We start from the raw sequence: 19,756 nt of genomic DNA on the forward strand, positions 1-19,756 counted from the left end.
CAGGAATGCTTCACGCGACATCAAAGCATATGCACATGGATTCGATGTGCAAATGGTGTTGGACGACGTGGCTAAAAAGAAGAAAATGTCCGAGTCATAGACATATCACTACGAGGTTAACGAAAACAACCAGTTGGTTGCTCTGTTTTGGTGTGATGGCTCGATGAAGAGGAATTACCACATGTTTGGTGACATTGTAGCCTTTGACTCCACGTATAACACAAATAGGTACATATGTTTCTGCATTAGTATGTGCATTATAATTACGTTTGTATTCATTATAATACGATAATAGATGCATTATTCAGATTTGATTATCTTTTAATTGTTAATAATATTGTGTGCATTATAAGGATATTTTCATACATTACTACACTGTTAAAGATTCATTATTTCTCCTGTGATTAATTTAATAACACGGAAATGATTGTGTATGAAGGTATTGCATGATATTCACTCCTTTCACGGGAAAGGACAATCATGGAAGACCTGTAACCTTTGCGGCTGGCTTGGTATGCAATGATAAAACAGGGGCATTTGGCTGGTTGTTTAGACATTTCGTTGAATGCATGGGCATAGCACCGAAGATGATCGTGATAGATCAAGACATGGGAATGAGATCAGCCATTGAAGAGGTTCTGGTTGGCACGCGACACCGATGGTGTATGTGGCATATAATGCATAAGTTGGCTACCAAGGTTCCAAATAGGTTGCTGAGGGATGAAGATTTCAAGAAGGAATTCAATGCATGCGTTTGGTCGGATCTTCTTGAGCTCGACGAATTTGAAGAGGAGTGGAAAAGAGTTGTGGAAAGTCATGGGTTGGAAGACTTTGACTGGTTCAACACATTGTACGAATATAGGCATTTCTGGATACCGGCGTATTTTAGAGATTTTCCTCTGGGTTCGATGATTAGGACTACGTCCATTTCAGAATCGGAGAACCGTTTCTACAAAAGATTTTTGAAGCCCCGTGCGAACATAGCCGAGTTCTACTTGAATTTCAACCATGCTGTTGAATTCCAGCGAAACAGTAGGACAGCTTTAGACTACCACGATGCCACTGTTTTTCCCATTTTGGCCACTACGCTGTCGTTCGAGAAACATGCTTCGACGCTATACACCGATACGATGTTCAAGAGAATACAGGAAGAAATCGTAGAGGGTAATGATAGATGTCGCGTGCTAGGTTTTTCTTCGACTGAATTTGTTGACACATATAAGCTTGGGGATATCAATCGCAAATTGTATTTGGTGACATGATAGGAGTGATGATTCATACTATTGCGAATGCAAACTCTTCGGTCGGCATGGATATTGGTGCAGTCATATTTTTTTTCTGTTCAGGAACAATGAATTGAAGAAAATATCAGATAAATACTGCCAAAGCATGTGGATGAAGACTCCGATAGCCAAGGCGGTCCATGGGGAGTTTCATGATGACTTCCCTATCAGGTCTGTTGTTGACGATAGGGAAACACTGTCAGAGCAAGGCATTTCTATGTTCTACGGTTTTCTCCGGTGATTTGAGGGGGACATTAAATTGCTAAGGGCATTTGTAGGCGGCGTGGAAGAACTTGGTAATTCTCTACAAGCTGGGAATCCTACAACGTCCGCAGCTGAAAAAAGGCGAATGATTGAAGAGTTTTATGGTATGGTGCGTCCTGAAGTTGTTGAGGTCTATCCTCCAGATGTTGTTAAGACCAAGGGGCACGCAAGCAGCTCAGCGAGCCGACTGATTTCGAAAAGAGAAAAGGCTCTAAATGATGCTAGTAGGCCTCTTAGACGGTGTAAGGCTTGCGATGAGATGGGCCATCATGACTCCAGAAATTGTCCAATGCTTAAAGAGATGGAGATGGAGAAAGAGTTGGGGAAGGGCAAGCGTCCGATTTGATGTATTCTATGGATTTATTTAGCGGGATTGTATTATTTTATGCGTCTTTTTTCGCGTATGGTGGTGTGTTAGAATTTTATGTTTCATCACACTGAACTAAAATCAGGCATTAATGGTTTATAGAAAGTCCATGTTGCACATTTGCCAATTACATTTCGTTATTAGGTCCATCACACACAACAGTAATTGTCGTACCAAATAATGCTATAATAAAAACACATAATGAACCAACATGATATAATAATGCATATAATAAGGATCATTAAATTCAATAGTTAGTACAGCCCACACCATAATGAAAAAAATTAAACATATTGCGTTACGAATGGCTACTAATGTACATAGTAAACCAAATAATGCACACAAAATAATGCATGACAAATGGAAAATAATGTACACATTAAATCAAATAATGCACACCAGAATAATGCTTGAAGATTGCAGAATATTGTGCATGTGCTTTGTTTGTATTGACCTTATTATATAGCGTATATATGTAGTGCATGGTTGTTCATTATTAAGTACATAATTTTGTAAGTTAAGTATATTATTGTCCACTTATTGTTCATTATAAATAAAATACATGAATGTGAATGCATTATTATCTACATATTTGCTATTATTACGTAGTTATGTTTCATTAGTTTGTACCACAGGACAAATACCATAGTTCTGTTAATGTAAACATTCATACATCTGGCACAGGCCATTTCTTCCCAAGAACCATACTAGTAGATGTTCTAGCAATTGTACTTTACAAAAACCTGATTTCCACAAATTTAAAGAGTTTACTTCAATGCTGCCATTACTTGTCCCATCACCATTTGTATAATGCATACAATATATCACTGCAGCCCGTACTGGTCGACCCAATTTTCAAATTTGAATTTCGCCGGCTTCTCTTTCCAAAAATGCGTTGCTTGCTTCTGGTTGTCACCACCTCTAGTGTTGTAAACACACGTCAGAAGGGTCCTTGCATATTTGATGCGGAACATCTCCAAGCTTTTTGTTCCATTTGCATTAAGGCCACAATCCCAGTCCTTCACCCTTTCACCAAAATAAGTTTCCATGTGCCGCATGACGTAGATACCTGCCTCGTCAATGAAGTTGTTGTTTCTCCAAGGCATGGTCACCACGTGGGTTCTGCATTTTCGCACCTGGGTTGCCATTTTTGGAACTTTGCACCTCGTAAGTGCTTCAGCAAGGAATTTTTTCTGTACCACCAACCAAAAATGTTTATTTCTTCAGTTTACTATGAATTATGTTTAACATATGGCAGCCTATTGTAGTAAAATTATTACTTACCAGAAGGGACGGTGTCTTGCCATACTTAGCTTCGAAGGAGGCGTGTGGTTCTGCCAGACTGTGGTTTAAGATATTGATTTTGCCATCCGGCAAATCAAAACAAATCACATATAGATGCGCTGCACCCTATATTGGGAAAATGATCTGCACAACGAAGGGTTATTTTCGTAACAAATGATTCATAATGTGTCAATGTGATTCAATCCTATCGCGTTTTTTACAGGTTCAATCAATAAATCGAGAAAGAAATATTCATAGTTGCTCATGTAGTTATAAATTGGAAAAAACTTCAGACCTAATGCACAAATTTACAAGCCGTAATGTGTAGTTTCAGCCAAATAATGCAATAAGACATAAACTTGAGAGACAGTTTCAAATTAAATAACAACAACGTACAGTTTCGGCCAAATAGTGCACAAACAAACACGCACTTACCATATCATAGGTCTCCCATTGAAGTTTTCTCATACCTAGCGCTTCTCCAAACAGTGTGGTCCAGAATGTATCAAGATGTCGCTTCTCATTCCATTCTGCCGGAGCGTCGACAACGGTTTCCTGCTGGAAATTATTTTTAAAACTAGTTACATATTTAAAATTATTTCATTAGGTTGAACATGAGATTATAACTTAGATCACTCACGCAAGGATTCGTGGAGAAGAATAGCCTTGAAACTGTCTCTGGGGCTTTTAGCTGCTCCATGTTGTTCAAATAAGAAGCCCAGGTGTCTACAATTGCAGGGCTGATCATGTTGAAAGGCGCAAATGATTGGAACTCACCATGCAATGTTTCCCTGAAGCTGTCTTTGTAGACAACGGAGTCCTGAGAGACATTAAACAGTTAAACAACAATGCATGATGTGTTACATAGCACAGGAGCAAAATTACCAAACTTACTTATTTGTTACTGCCGTCCTTAGGTACAATGTTAGCTTTGGCTGTAAGTCTGACAACCCTCTCATTGAATGGCGACCTTGCAGTCAGACTTGCCTTCTTGATTCTAACCGCCGTCCCGGTCACCGCCTATACATGGAAGTATGGATAAGTAAAATACATTTTTAACACACTTGAGCATACGCCCAGTCCATTAACTCTTTGAATTAGGTACAACAGTAACATCATGATGCATGAAACAATATATTTAATGCATATCAATATGTACGTAATGAACGGGTCATATGAAATAATGAACATAGAAATATTACATTCACTAGCTGACCAATGTACAATAGCAGCCATATAATGGGGACAGTATACGATATAATGCAATGTTATGACAACATAATGTACACATTCAATAAATTAATGAACATTCCATATTGGTATTCACACATAGACCCATGTACTATATCAGGCATAATATGTAAATAATGTACTCATTCAGTCAAATAATGCAACGGTTTATCACTTCTACTTACCACATCTCCAGCCTCCTTTTGTATCCCCTTTCCCTTTCCTTGGTCGTGTAGAACCACAGTTGGCATGACCACCTCCTTCACAGTAACACCCGTTCCAGACTCGTCAATAAAGGGTCCCTTACCCTTAGACTGGGGTGGTTTCTTTTTATAAACAATAAATAACAAAAAATGCATGTTAACATCTTTATAATGTAGAATTACATGTATATAATTTCATTTTACACTTATACCTTCTGAGCCAACGGCTCTTTACCCTTCTTTCCCTTTGGTGTGCCCCCCTTATCTTTTGGTTGTGTGTTGCCATCCTTTACATAAAATAAGAAGTCAGTGAGAATGGTATGTTAATGAATTCATGACATTATATAATGCAATTTATTTTTAAGAAGAACATACCTTGGCGCTGTCCCCTCTAGCTCCACCTCTCTGTCCTAATGCTCCTGACTTTAGTCCCGCTGTCGATGACTTGCTTTTTCTTGTTTGGCCGGTAACGCATGCGTCTGTCCCTACCACCAATGGCAGACGGCCAACTTCTTCTATAGAAGCATTCACCTGTGCTTTATTGTAACACAATTATAATGAGTTAATATCGAAAACCATTGACAGCACTCAACGATATGTATCTTGATGCCTACCTCAATAGTGCTCTGCAATTCCCTCCATGCGCTAAGTCTGATACCGGGATTTGTTGTACATTAACACCCGCGCCAGTGTTGATGATATCCGGTATATCGTAAACAAACGGCTCGGGCATGGCCACGTCTCCGTCGAAATCTTCACCTCCCGGCTACCCAATAATTGGAGCTTCCTGTGCAATATCAACATTTGTGGTCTCTATGCCGCCAGTACCACTCCCCCCGGCCCCATCTGACGGTTGCGTAGCAAAAGGTCAGGGCAATCGAAGCCATCTAGGACAAAAGACGGCCTGGTTGTGCTCTTGTTCATTGTCTTTTTTTATCGTAAGCAGCCATCATTTTTTCTAATTCAACAATCCATTCAGGACTAAATTCTTCCTCATCATCTCTAGCCTGGGTGAGTCTCGTGACAATTTCCTCATCCGCCACCACATTTTGATCTTCAATTCCCAATAACTTTTTCCCAATCTGGCTCCCAACACGGAAGCACTCGTCATCCAGCAACTCCACTGGGATTTGATTGAAATTATCCACCCAAGCAGAAATTGGGCGTGCCATTAGGGCGCTTGACGCAAAAAATTGTTTTCTGAAACTGTATGCTTTGCGTCGGCCTGGTGCTGCCTGCTCTCCTCTGGTATCCAATTCCAACTTCCTTCCTTCTTCTTCTTCCAGCCACTTATCCTTATCCAGCCGTGCTTCCAGCCTCCCTGTGCCGTACTGGTCGTGCTCCACGTCATCCCTTTGCTTCAAAGCCTCGGCTGTCCAACCCTTGATCGTTGGCCAGGAACAGATCACCCTCCTTCGGCAATGAACTACACGGTCCACATATGCGCCCTGAAAATAACAACGGCATAATAAACAGAACATTAATGCATATTAAGGAAGACTTAATTCAAAATCAACGCCAATATAAACACATAAATGTAAAAATCAACAAGATTTGTGGAAGATAATAAGTGTAATGCAATAATTACAGCTATATAATGTAGGAAAATGGGCATCTAATGCATATTTTAAAAAATATACCACCAAAAAGTAGATTGGCCCGCTGAAATTCACACTCTGGCGGTTTGCCCAACTTGGGTAAGTAGCCTCGAGCACAGAAAGGACGTAACCACACCAGTTTAAGTTTCTAATTTCATCGACATCAACAATGAAATTCAGAATCTTGGGCTTGCAATGGCCATCAGATGGGGTCTCTATCAATGCATTTTCTGGCATGAACATAAAGAGCTTCTTGAAGACCTCGCCGCCATTCACCTCCTGCGTCCTCAGTTGGGATATGTCCTTTGTGGTCATTTTAAAACGACCCTTCCCACATCGAGATGGGGTCTCTATCAATGCAAAGTAGCTTTGATGTTCTAGTGGGCGTGAAATGGGTGTTCGTCCTTGAGGAAATCCCAACGTCAGATGGACGTCTTCCTCATCTAGGTCAAGGCTTCCACCCCCAGACAATCCAATCTGGCATCGAGCTAGATTAAATGCGCTGACCACCCAGTAGGCAAGGTGGTCGGGTATCTCCTTCGCATCCAGACACAAGATAGACTCAAATCCAAGTTCTGCCACGACTTCCTTTTGCTGCGGCGTTAGACTCTTTAAGCATGACAAAAACTCGGCAGGCGTACGTCGACAGTACAAATAATCCTCATTTCTGCCTCTATTGTTTTTGTCATCAAATTCATTTTGTGCACTAATAGTTGTTGATTCCGTTAGCCGTTCGCGGAATTTTTGTGCGATTCCAACAGGCAGTAAATCATCTACTGCGTCTTCTATGTCTATCCTAAGTTGCGTCGTCCCTATCCAGCAGCAGCAACATGCATCATGAAACGTGCAATATAAGGAATACCAAATAGATATATATTGTACAAATAATTGCAACTGATGAACATCAAAATTACAATAAAAACTTTACCAATGTCCAACAGCAGTCATAATGTATTCATATAGTTAAATACTGCAGTAATATATAGTTATAATACAAAGTTTATAACAATTAATGCACATACACATTATCCTTTTACTCTTTGAGTATATAAAACAAAAATAATCATAATTCATGCATATAGGCAAATAATGCAATCAAATATGCACGTAATGCAGAGATTATATGAGGTAATAAACAATCAAATATTCCATGTGTTGTTTGTCATTATAAAACAGAAATGAACATAATGCATGCACATAGGCAAATAATGTAATCACATCGGCAAATAATGAAGAGATTATATCAAGTAATGAACAAATAAATATTCGATCTACTCATTGACAATATAAAACAAGATTGACATGATGCATGATTCATGATATATAATCAATAAAAATAGACAAATTAATGCACATACTCATTTAATTAATGAGCAAACAACTTTTGCATTCGCTAATTCAACAATGACCAACGGCAGTTTCCTGAAGGTTTTACCTTTGAATATAATATATTTAAATATGCATATAATGCATATATTATAACAAGTAATGCACATACACATATTTCATTTACTCTTCGACAATAAAAACACATGTTATATGATGCATGATACATGATATGTTGATGCATATAAACACTGATATGATGTGCAGATCCATTACAGTAATGAACACACTAACATGGCATTATTTCATACAATAATGTCCAGCAGCAGACAGATAATGGCTACATAAGTTAAATTAATGCACACAATTAGGAAAATCATGTACAAACTCGATTAAAACATGTGGGCATAAAAAACCAAAAAAATCAAACACAGAATCAGAGCAACAATCCAGGTATTCAAAATGCAAATGAAAACAGAAGCTCACCCTCTTTCTGCGATGGTTGGGAATTTGACGGACGTCCTCTTTTAGACATTATGAAAACTGCGCAAGACACCAAACAAACAAAACCCTATAAGATTTCATCAACAAATTTGCGTTGGTGATGGTAATCGGGTGAATCGTGGTGTGGGTGATGTGTTACGGGCGAAAATTGGGGAAAAGGCTTGATGAAACTCGTACTGTAAACCAGTAAAATAACATTCGACAAACCCTACCTCCTCTTTTACCTCAGAAGAATCTTGTGCAAAACCGGGCCGGTTGTTGGACCCTAAATCAGACACCGACTGCAGTTCCGAGAAATCGGAGCAACCTTGCGAAGGGACGGCTAGGGTTTAGAAAGGGCTTGGAAATTGGGGAGACGAATCAGTAGAGAGATTGTGAGTTAATAGGGTTGGTGATGAATGATGTGTAGACTAAATGGAAGGTCGTGGGTATATCCCGCTAAAATTTCGCACTTGCCGTTTTCGGAGGTTTTTGAGTATACAAATTTACTACTTCACCCCCATACTGCACGAAATACACCAAATAATGAACTATGGGATCATTATCTATGCTTGTCATCTGGATCGTCCATCCTCCAGATCCAACGCTCCAAATTGTGAAGGAACTTAAATCTAAGGGGAGAAAAGGGGTTTAACACTACCTTTTATATATATATATATATATATATATATATATATATATAGGGTTTTGATCCATGCAAAACCATTCTTAATACAAAAATGCAGAACCAAGCATACAAAAGTCATTTTTAGGTCATTGTAAGCTTATTTTTACGTCATTATAGTAAGGATGACATGAAATGATCTTAACATGACCTCAAATCCAAAGTTTATAATATGACCTAAAACTGCTTTACAATGACCCTCCGTGTTTTTGTTTAATTATTGACCATTGGATTGTCAAATCTCATGGTCAGGATTTGGTCTGGATTTTGTATTGAGATCAAGTTTTGTATTGATCATTTTCCTATATATATATATATATATATATATATATATATAGGGAGATGATCAAAATAAGTATGTGTTTAAATCCAGAAATGCAGACCAAATCTTGGCCCTAGGATTAGATGATCTAATGGTTAATAATTAACCAAAAACACGGAAGGTCATAATTAAGCAATTTTAGGTCATATTATAATATTTGAGTTTAATGTCATGCTAAGATCGTTTTAGGTCATGCTTTGTTAGCATGACCTAAAAATTACCTAATTATGACCTAAAAGTGACCTAATTATGATATTGTTATGCGTTTCTGTATTTAAATCTAGTTTTGCATAGATCAAAACCCTATATATATATATATATATAGAGGTGTGATCAAATACAAACTCTCTAAAATACAAACTATACAAACTATGTCACCGGAGTGTACAAATTCTGTCACCGGAGTGTACAAATTATGTCAACGGACTGTACAAATTCTGTCACTGGGGGTCAATGTCAACGGAATGTACAAATTCTGTCACCGGGGGGATGTACGGAGTGTACAAATTCTGTCGACGGGGGTGTCCAAATTCTGATTTTTCGATGTCAAAATGTTGACATTAGAAAAATCTCTTATATTAACCGTTGATTAATTGTATTAAGTGAGTATGATTAAAGTTTGTATAGTTTGTATTTTAGAGAGTTTGTATTTTATCACACCCCTATATAGATATATATATATATATATATATATATATATATATATATATATATATATATATATATATATATCTTTGGAGGAAATTAATAAGGATACAGTTGCCTATGGTAAAAGAGGGGGAACAAATCAATTTGTAAATAGATGTTGTGGGACCCATCAATTCTTAAATAAATTTGAGCATTCACTAAGTTGTTTTTATTGTGCAAATAGTTTCTCTATATTTGTGTGTGTGGACCAAAAGGCCCTTTCCTCCTTCTTCGAAACTGTTTCTTTTGAAGTCAGAACTCAGCATTCCCTTCATCATTCGGAAGAGACGCCGTGGTCATTTAGGGTGTCCACTATAGGGGCGGCGCGCCGGCCGCCCCCATTCCGCCGCCGCCGCGGCTGACTATAATGGGCGGGGCGTCCGCCCCGTAGCAGACAATTCTTTTGGGGTGGAACATCCTTCACCGAGAAATGTGCGAGGATGCGCCAGTGCGCATTCGGCGCGCCTGCCTATAGCACATCCGCCCGACGCGGCGATCCGACGATTTTTTTTTTTCGACATTTTTAGAGGGAGAGGGAGATTGGAGAAGGAAGAAGGAAGGAGAGAAAGAAGTAGTAGGTAGTACACGTTTTTGGAGAGAGAAAGAAGTAGCAGGAAGATTAAATTTATTTTTTTTAAAATTAAATTTGTTTTTTTAAAAGAAATAGCAGGAAGCTTTAAATAATTGACTATTATATAAAATTAAATTTGTTTTTTTAAATGTTCGTTGTATAATTTTCCCGGTTCCATAATATAACCAATTACCTCATTTTCTAATTATTTATATTCTGATAATTTTTTATTATAATTGATTTAAAATAAATGAAAATAAAATTAAATGAAAAATGGATACAAAATTTTGGGGCTACTGGAAGTGTCCACCTTATAGCTGCGGATAGTTTTTTTGTGGGCGCGGACAAATAAACTGGGACTGTGGACAAAAAAGGGGGTGGGGCTATTGGGGCTGTCCGCCTATAGTGGACACTCTTAGCCCCAGTGGACACTGCCATGGTCAGATCTGAACCTGAATCAGATTCAGATCGAAGTTGAGCGGCGAAAATCGCTTCCACATCCCCGATATCACAGGGAAGGACGTCTCCTCCCTCCACCGCTAGCTCAACAAGGTCTACAACCTCGCCGTCTCCTTCGAGATCCCCGACTACACCGTCGACGTCATTGCCACCGGTGCCCCCTTGAGGTCCACATTTGCCATCTCCTTCGGATCCACTCCCCCATCAGTCGGAGACCACCTCCTCCCCTACGCATCCGCTAAGTCTGCCGCCCATTGGTAAACGTCAACTACCGCGGGCCTGTGGCAGCTTCGCCTGCAACGGCATCATGACTCCCATCCACCGCGGCAAGAAATTTGCGAGAGAGGAAGAGGTTCCGAGCAAGAGAGCTTATGTGCAAATAGGTGAATTGAAGAAAGGGATAAAAATGTAAGAGCATCCCCATCCGTGCTCTTGCCAACGAGCACGAATGTGGGCCCGAACCCACTTTTACTTCCTACTCTTAGGCAAGAGCACAACACCCACATCCGTGCTCTTCCGCAAGGACAAGCTCAAGGGTCCCACCATTCTATTATTCAATTTAAATAAAAACATCTGCACAAAATTAAAATGCATAAAAAATATCCGGAATACTATTACAAATTGCAAAAAAAATTAAAAATTACATAATTAAAATCCTAAAAATTAAAAAATACATATTTAAAATCCTAAAAATTAAAAATTACATAATTAAATTCATAAAATTAAAAAACCACTACTTGAGGCCGAATTTCGCCCAAATATGTTTGATTAGGCCTTCTTGTAGCTCAATGTGGGCTCGCGTATCGCGCATTGTGTTCCTTGTTTCGATCCTCTCGCCCACCGTTATATGCACACCTCGGTGTGGGGAGACCTCGCGGTTGAGCTTCCGGCTTCATCCTCGTCGTAAAAGCAAGCCGCCATCGGTCCTTCGTCAGCTATAATCATGTTGTGCAAGATAATACACGTGTACATGATGTCGGCAATATTTTTCACGTACCCCAGCCGAGACAGGGCCTTCACAATGTTGAATCGGGCTTGAAGGACTCCAAAAGCTCTTTCGACGTCTTTCCGAGCGGACTCTTGACGCTGAGCAAAAAGATCCCGTCTCGGGTCTTGTGGGTTGCTGAGCGTCTTCACGAAAGTCGACCACCATGGGTAGATACCATCGGCGAGATAGTAACCCATGTGGTATGCATTTTCATTGACGGTGAAGTTGATCGTCGGTGCTAAGAGTGGTGAAGAATAGAGTACGTTCAAGTCGTTGTTGGATCCGGCAATACCAAAATATGCATGTCAAATCTAAAGGCGGTAGTCGGCGACCGCTTCAAGGATAAGTGTTGGGCCGCCGCCTTTGTGGCCGCTTAAGTGTTGCCCCCTCCAAGAAGTCGGACAATTCTTCCACCTCCAATGCATGCAGTCAATGCTGCCAAGCATACCGGGAAAACCATGGACTGTTTCGTGAAGACGAAGCAACCGTTAGCAATCATCGGTGGTGGGTGCCCGAAGGAATTCCTCACCGAAGCTGAACGAACGCCGTCGCAAAAAATTTTAAGGCAAAGGATTCCAGTTGACTCACCGGCATGCAAATACTCGTCGAAGAGGTCAGCCGTTTGCCCAGTAGCAAGTTGTCGGATGGCACACGTATACTTCTGCAACGCCGAGAGACTTTGCCGACCGGTTGCGTCTTTATTTGTTTGAAAGTATTCAACACGGGCGGATAATGTGTTGACTATACGCATAAACAAGCGTTTTGACATGCGAAAACGGCGCCAAAAGTAATCTTCCGGAAACCGCGGCTGGTCGGAAAAATAGTCGGCAACGAGCCTTTCGTTGGCTCCCTCCCGGTCACGATGGATGTAGCGGCGAGTTGATCTTGTTGGTCGAGGAGGAGGGGCGGGGGTATTCGCGGTGACATAGGCTTCATAGGCGGCACGATATTGTTCATAGTATTCTTGTTCTTCTCGCTCCACTTCCGCAATGAAATAGGTGAAATCTATTTGAGAGGGTTTGAGTGAGAGAGGAAGATGTAGATAAGTTGTATGAAAAAATATGAATGAGAGATGAATGGGAGATGATTTGATGTGAAAAATGGATGATAAATGTGTGTATTTATAGATGATTTTGGGAATAAAAAATTAAAAATAATAAAAAAAATTCCAGTAAAACGGTAAAAAACGGCCATATTTTTGGGAATCTGAAAATATATTTTTTTAATTTTTGGTATTATTTTCGATTTTTTTAAATGAATTTCAAACGGAAATGCTGTTGGCCAATCAGAACGCGCCAGTGGCAAGAGCGCAGCGGCGAGCAGGCGGTGTCGCACCGCTGGCATGGACGGACGGACACATGTCCACTCACCGCTGCGGATACTCTAAACTTGCTTCCAACTGTTGTCAATACAGATTCAAAAACCACCTCTGAAGAATTGAATTCTACATATTTCTTATGAACAGTAGCGGGCCTTTGCTTATTTCAAGGGCTGACATGAAATGTATATTGAACACCAAACGACAAAAATTGATTGAAATGGAGCTATTTCTGAGAATTTAATAAATAGCGAAACACGCCCTAAAGATAATTGAATCGTAAATACTTATACTCCCCCGACCACGAAAAATAGATCACATTTGCCATTTTTGGTTGTCCACAAAAAATAGAACACATTTAAAAATGAAAAGTTTTCAACTACTTCCCTCTTACTTTTTTTCCTCTCTCTTACTAATAATATGGACCCAACATTCTACTTACACTACTCATCTCTTACTTTTTTTCCCTTTGTCTCTTACTAATAATATAGACCCAACATTCTACTAACACTACACCTTTCTTACTTTTTTCCCTTTTTCTCTTACTTTACCAATTACACATTAAAACTCGTGTCATTCACAATGTGTCCTATTTTTTGTGGACGGAGTGAGTATTATTTACTTTCATTATTATTTATGCATAATCGATCTTTACACAAAGAGTTGGATGTATTGGAGTTGATTAAGAAGTGTATAATACAATTTAGTCTTTACTATTCTTTCGGTCTTTTATTTTTGCATTTTATATTCTATCACGGTGTAAAGCAACTAACGATCCATGAATAATAATTAGTTTGTTCAATGTAATATCTAAGTTATGATCCAACACCTTTTATATTAATGTAGCTTCTAGATAAGAGCAAAATTATCAGATTAGCTCTTTGACACCGATCAAAACCGTCAATAATGAAAATTGAAGTGCCCCTTAATATGAGCCAAAATTGTCATCCAAAAATTAATGAGCTATTCCATCTTGTCTCATTCAAGATATTCATCTTTTATTTTTAGTTTGTCTCATTCAGGATGTCTACTTTTTATATTTGGAACTAAATCTCTCTCTCTCCTCTCCCTATTAAAATATTCAATTATTTTTTCCAGTCCTTTATCACAAACAACTATTTTACCTAAAACTCCGTACCACCCAAGAATGTGGCCATCTTAAGTGGGACGGAGGGAGTACTAAATATGAGCGTTAACATTAGCGAAAATTCAAAAGAATATACTTCATCCGTCCACGAAAAAATATTTTCATTTTTCTATTTTAGGTGTCTATGAAAATAGCTTCATTTCAAAATGGAAGCTTTTTTCTCATACTTCTTCTTCTTCTTCTTAAAACTCGTGTCATTCATAATTATAACTATTTTTTATGGACGGCATAGTATTAATCATCAATATCGCTTTCTAGATTTTACTTTAAATGATCATTGTTTTGTGAAAGATAATTAACTCTGTTTTGACAAGTGAAGTTTTGTGAAAGATAATTAACTCTGTTTTGATTAGTTTTCACTTGTTACTATTTGTTGGAAGATTATTATACTCCTTTCGTTCTAATGTAGTAGAAGCATTTCTTTCGGATACGAAATTTAACAAATTGATGCATTCAAAGTTAAAGTTAGAATGATAAAGTAAGATAGAAATAAAATAAGAAAAAATATACGAGAGAGGTTAACTGTTTTTGTTAAAAAGAAAAGTGGCTCAACTATTTAAGACAATAAAAAAGGAACATAATTTAAATATCTTGGAACGGAGTGAGAATTTTCTTCTATTGCACAAAAGTATATATTAAGGACAAACAACTTTTATTGACTCCCAATAGAGATATGAATGTTTATTTTCACGCGCTTTTACTTATATACTCAATTGGATTACTTGAAATGGGCCATACATATATCATTTATTTCAAACTTTTATGGGCATTTCTAGCCTCATGTTTTATTTTGTCTTGTTTTGTTTATCAATGTAGTACTCCTCATTATTTTCTTCTTTTCTTTCATTAGCTAAAATCATTCCTGTCGTGAATTTCACTGTAATTTAAATATCTGAATAGGTCAAGCAACTTGATTCATAATTGTGGTATATATTGGTTTAAAGTTTCAAACATTCGAATTTTTTTTAATCTGAAAACAACATGAGATAACAGGAAAATATATGAATGCACCGTTATTACCTATAGTAGGAAGATTTTTGCATGCATGTAAGTGCAAGAAACGGGATGAATCGAGAAATTGTCCATCAGTTTAATTATCCATATAAGTCTTTCTATATTAGACATGGTGTCCTTTAGAACTGATTAGATACGTGGAATCAGGAATGTAATCAAATGCAAACTTTAAATATTGTATAAACTTCAAACTGTGATCTGGATCGTTATAAAATGTCAACATATCTATGACAAAATAATAGCAAAAAAAATATCAACACAATGTCAATGGTTGACACCGTGTTGACATTGTGATGACATCAAAATCTTGAAATTTTACACTGTATTGCCACTGTGTTAAAAAGTTTGGAATTTATATAATATATAGAGTTTGCATGTTATTACCACTGCGTGGAATCATAGTTCAGAATTGATTTGATACGTGGAATCATGTATAACTAGATATGTTCAAAACTGATTAGATAGGACTTAGGAGTAAGTTATTTTCTGATGCATTCTGAATAAATTAGAATTGTATCTCTATTAACTCAACTTATAAAAGCATACATAGAGTAGAAACCCTATAACTTAGTATTCATAGAAAAGATTGATGGTGGATTTATGAGTTTAATGAGGTGTTCTAGATTAATGAGTAGTGGTTATACATGTGTCTATTGTGTTTAGCAGTTAAATTAAGGCTTTATGCGCTTCCACGTCAGTGTTTTAAGTTAATTGGACATGCACTTATTGTAAAGTGATTAATACAAAAATTGATCTCAAATACAAAACGCAGGTCAAATTTTGAACATGAGATTTGTCAATCTGATAATGAATAATCAACCAAAAACATGGAAGATCATAATTAATTAGTTTTAGGTCATTTTATACAATACAAGTTTAAAGTTATGTTTAGATCATTTTAGGTCATTCTTACTAAAATGACCTAAAAATAAACTAATAATGACCTAGCAATGATCTTCGTATGTTTGTATCTACGATTTGTATTAAGATTGTGTTTTGCATAGATCGCAACCCCTATTAGCCTATAATTGTAGCACAATTTATATGTCTAAAGTAGGCGCCGAGAATCATATCTACGTAGACTAGTGAATTGATTCTATTTTCCAAAATGTAGGGTCACTCCAAAAAAATTATATTTTAGGGATATAAAAATTGAAACAGAGTTACTTTGAGTTGGAAAAAATTTAAAAATAACAACTAAGGACGCAAAAGAAACATCCTTAGATTAATGATAAATTAACTTGATCTTTTATTTTTCTTAGGATGCTTTTGTTTGTATTCTCTAATTTTAGTTGGGACACCAACAATAAGTACGCTTTTTGAAGCGTTTGTGGTATATTTAAAAACACAAAGCGTTTTTAAATACATTAAAAAACGTTCGTAATGAATTTTTTTTATTGTAGTGGGTGAAATAAGCGTAGGAGAAAAGTCAGTCGGAAAATGTTTAGGATGTTGTAATTGAAAAATTCTTAGAATTGACATTTGTACATATTTAGGGCGTGTTCACTGAAATTGTTAGGCCCAAATAGTGGTTTAATTCTGGAGATATATGGGCGTTTAGTGAAAATGTTATTGGAATGGGACAGCACTATTCCATGCAGTAATGTGCCAAATAAATTTCTGATGAATTTCGTAGTTTTTTTATTCTGCATCGTTTTCCACACCAAGAAATGAAGCAAATTTCCCATAACACCCCTGCGAAATTCACTTTCCCCCCAAATCACTCTTTTCACTCTCATTCATCCCCAATTTCAACTCTCCCATGGCGCCCTAATTCTCTGTCAAAACTGAGTGAAGGTGCGACGGTGGTGAAATTAGACAACCAAATTCATTTTGTTTATCAGCTCATTTAAGCAAACGGCCAAGTCTCGCGTAATTACTGACCCTCAAGTTGTGTCGGCCGAAGTGAACCATTTCCGCTGAAAGGTAAGGAACTCTCTTCGGAAATTGCAAGATTAATTGATAAAATTTTTGGGGCCTTTTTCTTACCCAAAGTGAATTGCAACAACCTACGTCATTTTGTCATTCCATTTTTCTCGTTAGTCAGTCGTGCCTCAAAAATGGGTTTTTTTTGTGCATATGCGGTGTGCGAATGTGTATTGATGAGTTGTGAGGCCATATTCGTAGGAACGACAGCTTCACTAAGGCGGCAGAGGACAAGGTGCGCTAACCTCGACTTCGTTTGTGCTTCCCTCAACATCTCATGGTAAACACCCTACAGTCTTTTCATCACACCATCAATTGTGTTGCGTTGATATGTTTACCATTGTTGTGAACAAATTTCATGAGAAATGAACGCAATTTGTTGTCTGGCTGTTGGAGTGTCCATCGTATTCCATTGTTGCTTGTTGCGTCGTGTATTTCCATGTACATATCCCCTACCTGCCTCGTTTTGTTTTTATGTTCTCTTTTCCATCAGATTACCTTGTTTGCTTACTCTATGGAATGTTTTATGCTGTGTGTTGTCATGTTCGTTTCATTTTTTCGATAGTGAAGAAAGAAAATAAAAAGGATGGCACCGCGTTCTAAGAATGACTCCTGGTTGTGGATGAGGTTGGAAGATATAATGCTACTTTACCGCGTTGAGTCGTCTACACTTGTCCACCGATACATAAGTGCGCGCAGCACTACGAAAAAAAGGAAAATTCTGGACCAAGCTAGAACATACAACTTACTCAATAAAATCCCAACACAGTTAGAGCGCCTGAATCGTCTAATTAATGTGACTGATGCTGATTGTATTGCAAATCTGCGCATGGATCGTAACACCTTTGGTAGGTTGTGTTGCATTCTTTCATAACGGGGTGGTCTTTGGACAGGTAAAAGCCTTGCAGTTGAAGAGCAGAAAGCAATATTTCTATCTGTACTTGCGCACCACGATAAAAACTGCGTAGTAAAGTTTAATTTCATGCGGTCGAGTGGCACCGTGTCCTACTACATGCATAAAGTCCTTGGCGCGGTTCTATGTCTGCACTCTGTCCTCCTTTCAAAGCCTATACCTGTCCCCGATGATTGCATTGACCACAGATGGTGATGGTTTAAGGTATGAGTCTCGCATATACATTTGTCAGTTTTTTGATTGAAAATAATGGCTAACGAATATTTACACATTGTGCAGGGATGTCTCGGGGCTTTGGATGGAACTCACATCAATGTGTTAGTGAGTACTACAGATAAGCCTCGTTATCGATCACGGAAGGGGCAGATAGCTACAAATGTCCTCGCTGTATGCGACCGTAACATGCAGTTCGTGTATTTCCTACCCGGCTGGGAAGGCTCCGCTGGTGACGTGTACTAAAGGACGCAGTATCTCAGGACAATGGTTTGAAAGTCCCACAAGGTATGATATTCCTCCAGTAAGTTATCATTCCTTAATGAACACATATGCTTTATGGTTTGGTTGTTGACCTGAAACTTATAAGCAATGGCCATGTTCTGTTCCTGTCAGGTTGTTATTATCTTTGCGATAATGGCTATGCTAATAGCAATGGCTTCTTGATGCCGTACAAAGGAGTTCGGTATCATCTGAAGGAATGGGGTCCGGGTATGGAGATGCCACAAAACTCAAAAGAGATATTCAATATGCGGCATATGAAAGCGCGAAACGTCATTGAGCGGGCGTTTGCAGTACTAAAATGCGATGGGGGATACTAAGAAGCGCGTCTTTTTACCCCATTGAAACGCAGATCCGTCTGATTATGTCATGTTTTTTACTCCACAATTTCATTCGACGAGAAATGGAAATAGATCCCGTTCAAGTGGAACTTGAGGCCAGCGTGACGAACATAACCACTAGTGAAGACAACATTGGCATCGATTATGTTGATTGTATTGAGCCGACTGCAGAGTGGACTCAGACTCGGGATGCCATAGCCATGAATATGTGGAACCATAGACAAAACTACTAATTTAGCTCTTGTTAGCATTAACTACCTACTTTGTTTTCTTTTAAGTTTATGGAGTAGACCACTTTCCTTTTTTAATTTCACGGACCTATTTAGGTAATCCATTTATATATGTCTGCTGTGTTGTGTTCATTGAAGCTCTTTTTTTTCCAACTTAATGTATCCAGAGGAAGGAATCTCAAAAATCCAGTGAATGGGAAGCATTCCGGAGGGAGTAGATACTAGTATTTTTCTATATACTATGGAGCGGAGGGAGTAGATACGAGTATTTTTTTATATAAGTCAAGTTGTAATAAATTTTGACTTAAAGTAATAAATTCCCACTTGCACTTGCACAATCACATACTGCAATTAATAGATTTAATACACCATTGGATGCAAGCATCACCAAATTACGGTTGGTCATGAACTGGTCAGCTTAAGCCAAATTCGATGGAAAATAACCATGATTGCTTTGATTAAATAAACCTGAATCCAGTTGGTGGTCCATTAATAGAGGCTTTCTGCTCAGGTTACAGTGGAGAGAAGTAGGTATCAGTCAATCACATTAACACCACTAAAAAATTTTAAATAACACTTCATCTTTCTAAATTGCACACACACTTGAAACTTAATTACTCAC

The 19,756-nt window shown here is 38.1% G+C and overlaps 1 protein-coding gene and 1 long non-coding RNA gene across 3 annotated transcripts; both read left to right on the forward strand.

The window, feature by feature from the left end:
• Positions 1–569: 569 nt before the first annotated feature.
• Positions 570–1,893, forward strand: LOC121752790 (protein FAR-RED IMPAIRED RESPONSE 1-like). Its single transcript, XM_042147883.1, has 3 exons — positions 570–1,246; positions 1,347–1,492; positions 1,562–1,893. Exons 1-3 carry the CDS (start codon positions 570–572, stop codon positions 1,891–1,893), a joined length of 1,155 nt encoding a protein of 384 aa, XP_042003817.1.
• Positions 1,894–16,919: 15,026 nt separating this feature from the next.
• On the forward strand, positions 16,920–19,246 carry LOC121752332. 2 transcript variants are annotated; one of them, XR_006040302.1, is made up of 5 exons: positions 16,920–17,155; positions 17,357–17,435; positions 17,721–18,272; positions 18,348–18,569; positions 18,678–19,246. It is a non-coding gene; the product is annotated as an uncharacterized LOC121752332 (long non-coding RNA). The 2 variants fall into 2 exon arrangements; XR_006040301.1 differs by having other exon boundaries at positions 16,926–17,155; positions 18,049–18,272.
• Positions 19,247–19,756: the final 510 nt, after the last annotated feature.

Source organism: Salvia splendens, chromosome 10 (genome assembly GCF_004379255.2).
Source record: "Salvia splendens isolate huo1 chromosome 10, SspV2, whole genome shotgun sequence".
NCBI lineage: Eukaryota > Viridiplantae > Streptophyta > Magnoliopsida > Lamiales > Lamiaceae > Salvia > Salvia splendens.

Coding starts and splice junctions, on each gene's coding strand:
- LOC121752790 (XM_042147883.1), top strand. CDS start 570: ATGGGCATAGCACCGAAGATGATCGTGATAGATCAAGACATGGGAATG. Junction 1,247..1,346: donor GGGGATATCAATCGCAAATT/GTATTTGGTGAC, acceptor TTTTCTGTTCAG/GAACAATGAATTGAAGAAAA. Junction 1,493..1,561: donor GGAAACACTGTCAGAGCAAG/GCATTTCTATGT, acceptor GGGCATTTGTAG/GCGGCGTGGAAGAACTTGGT.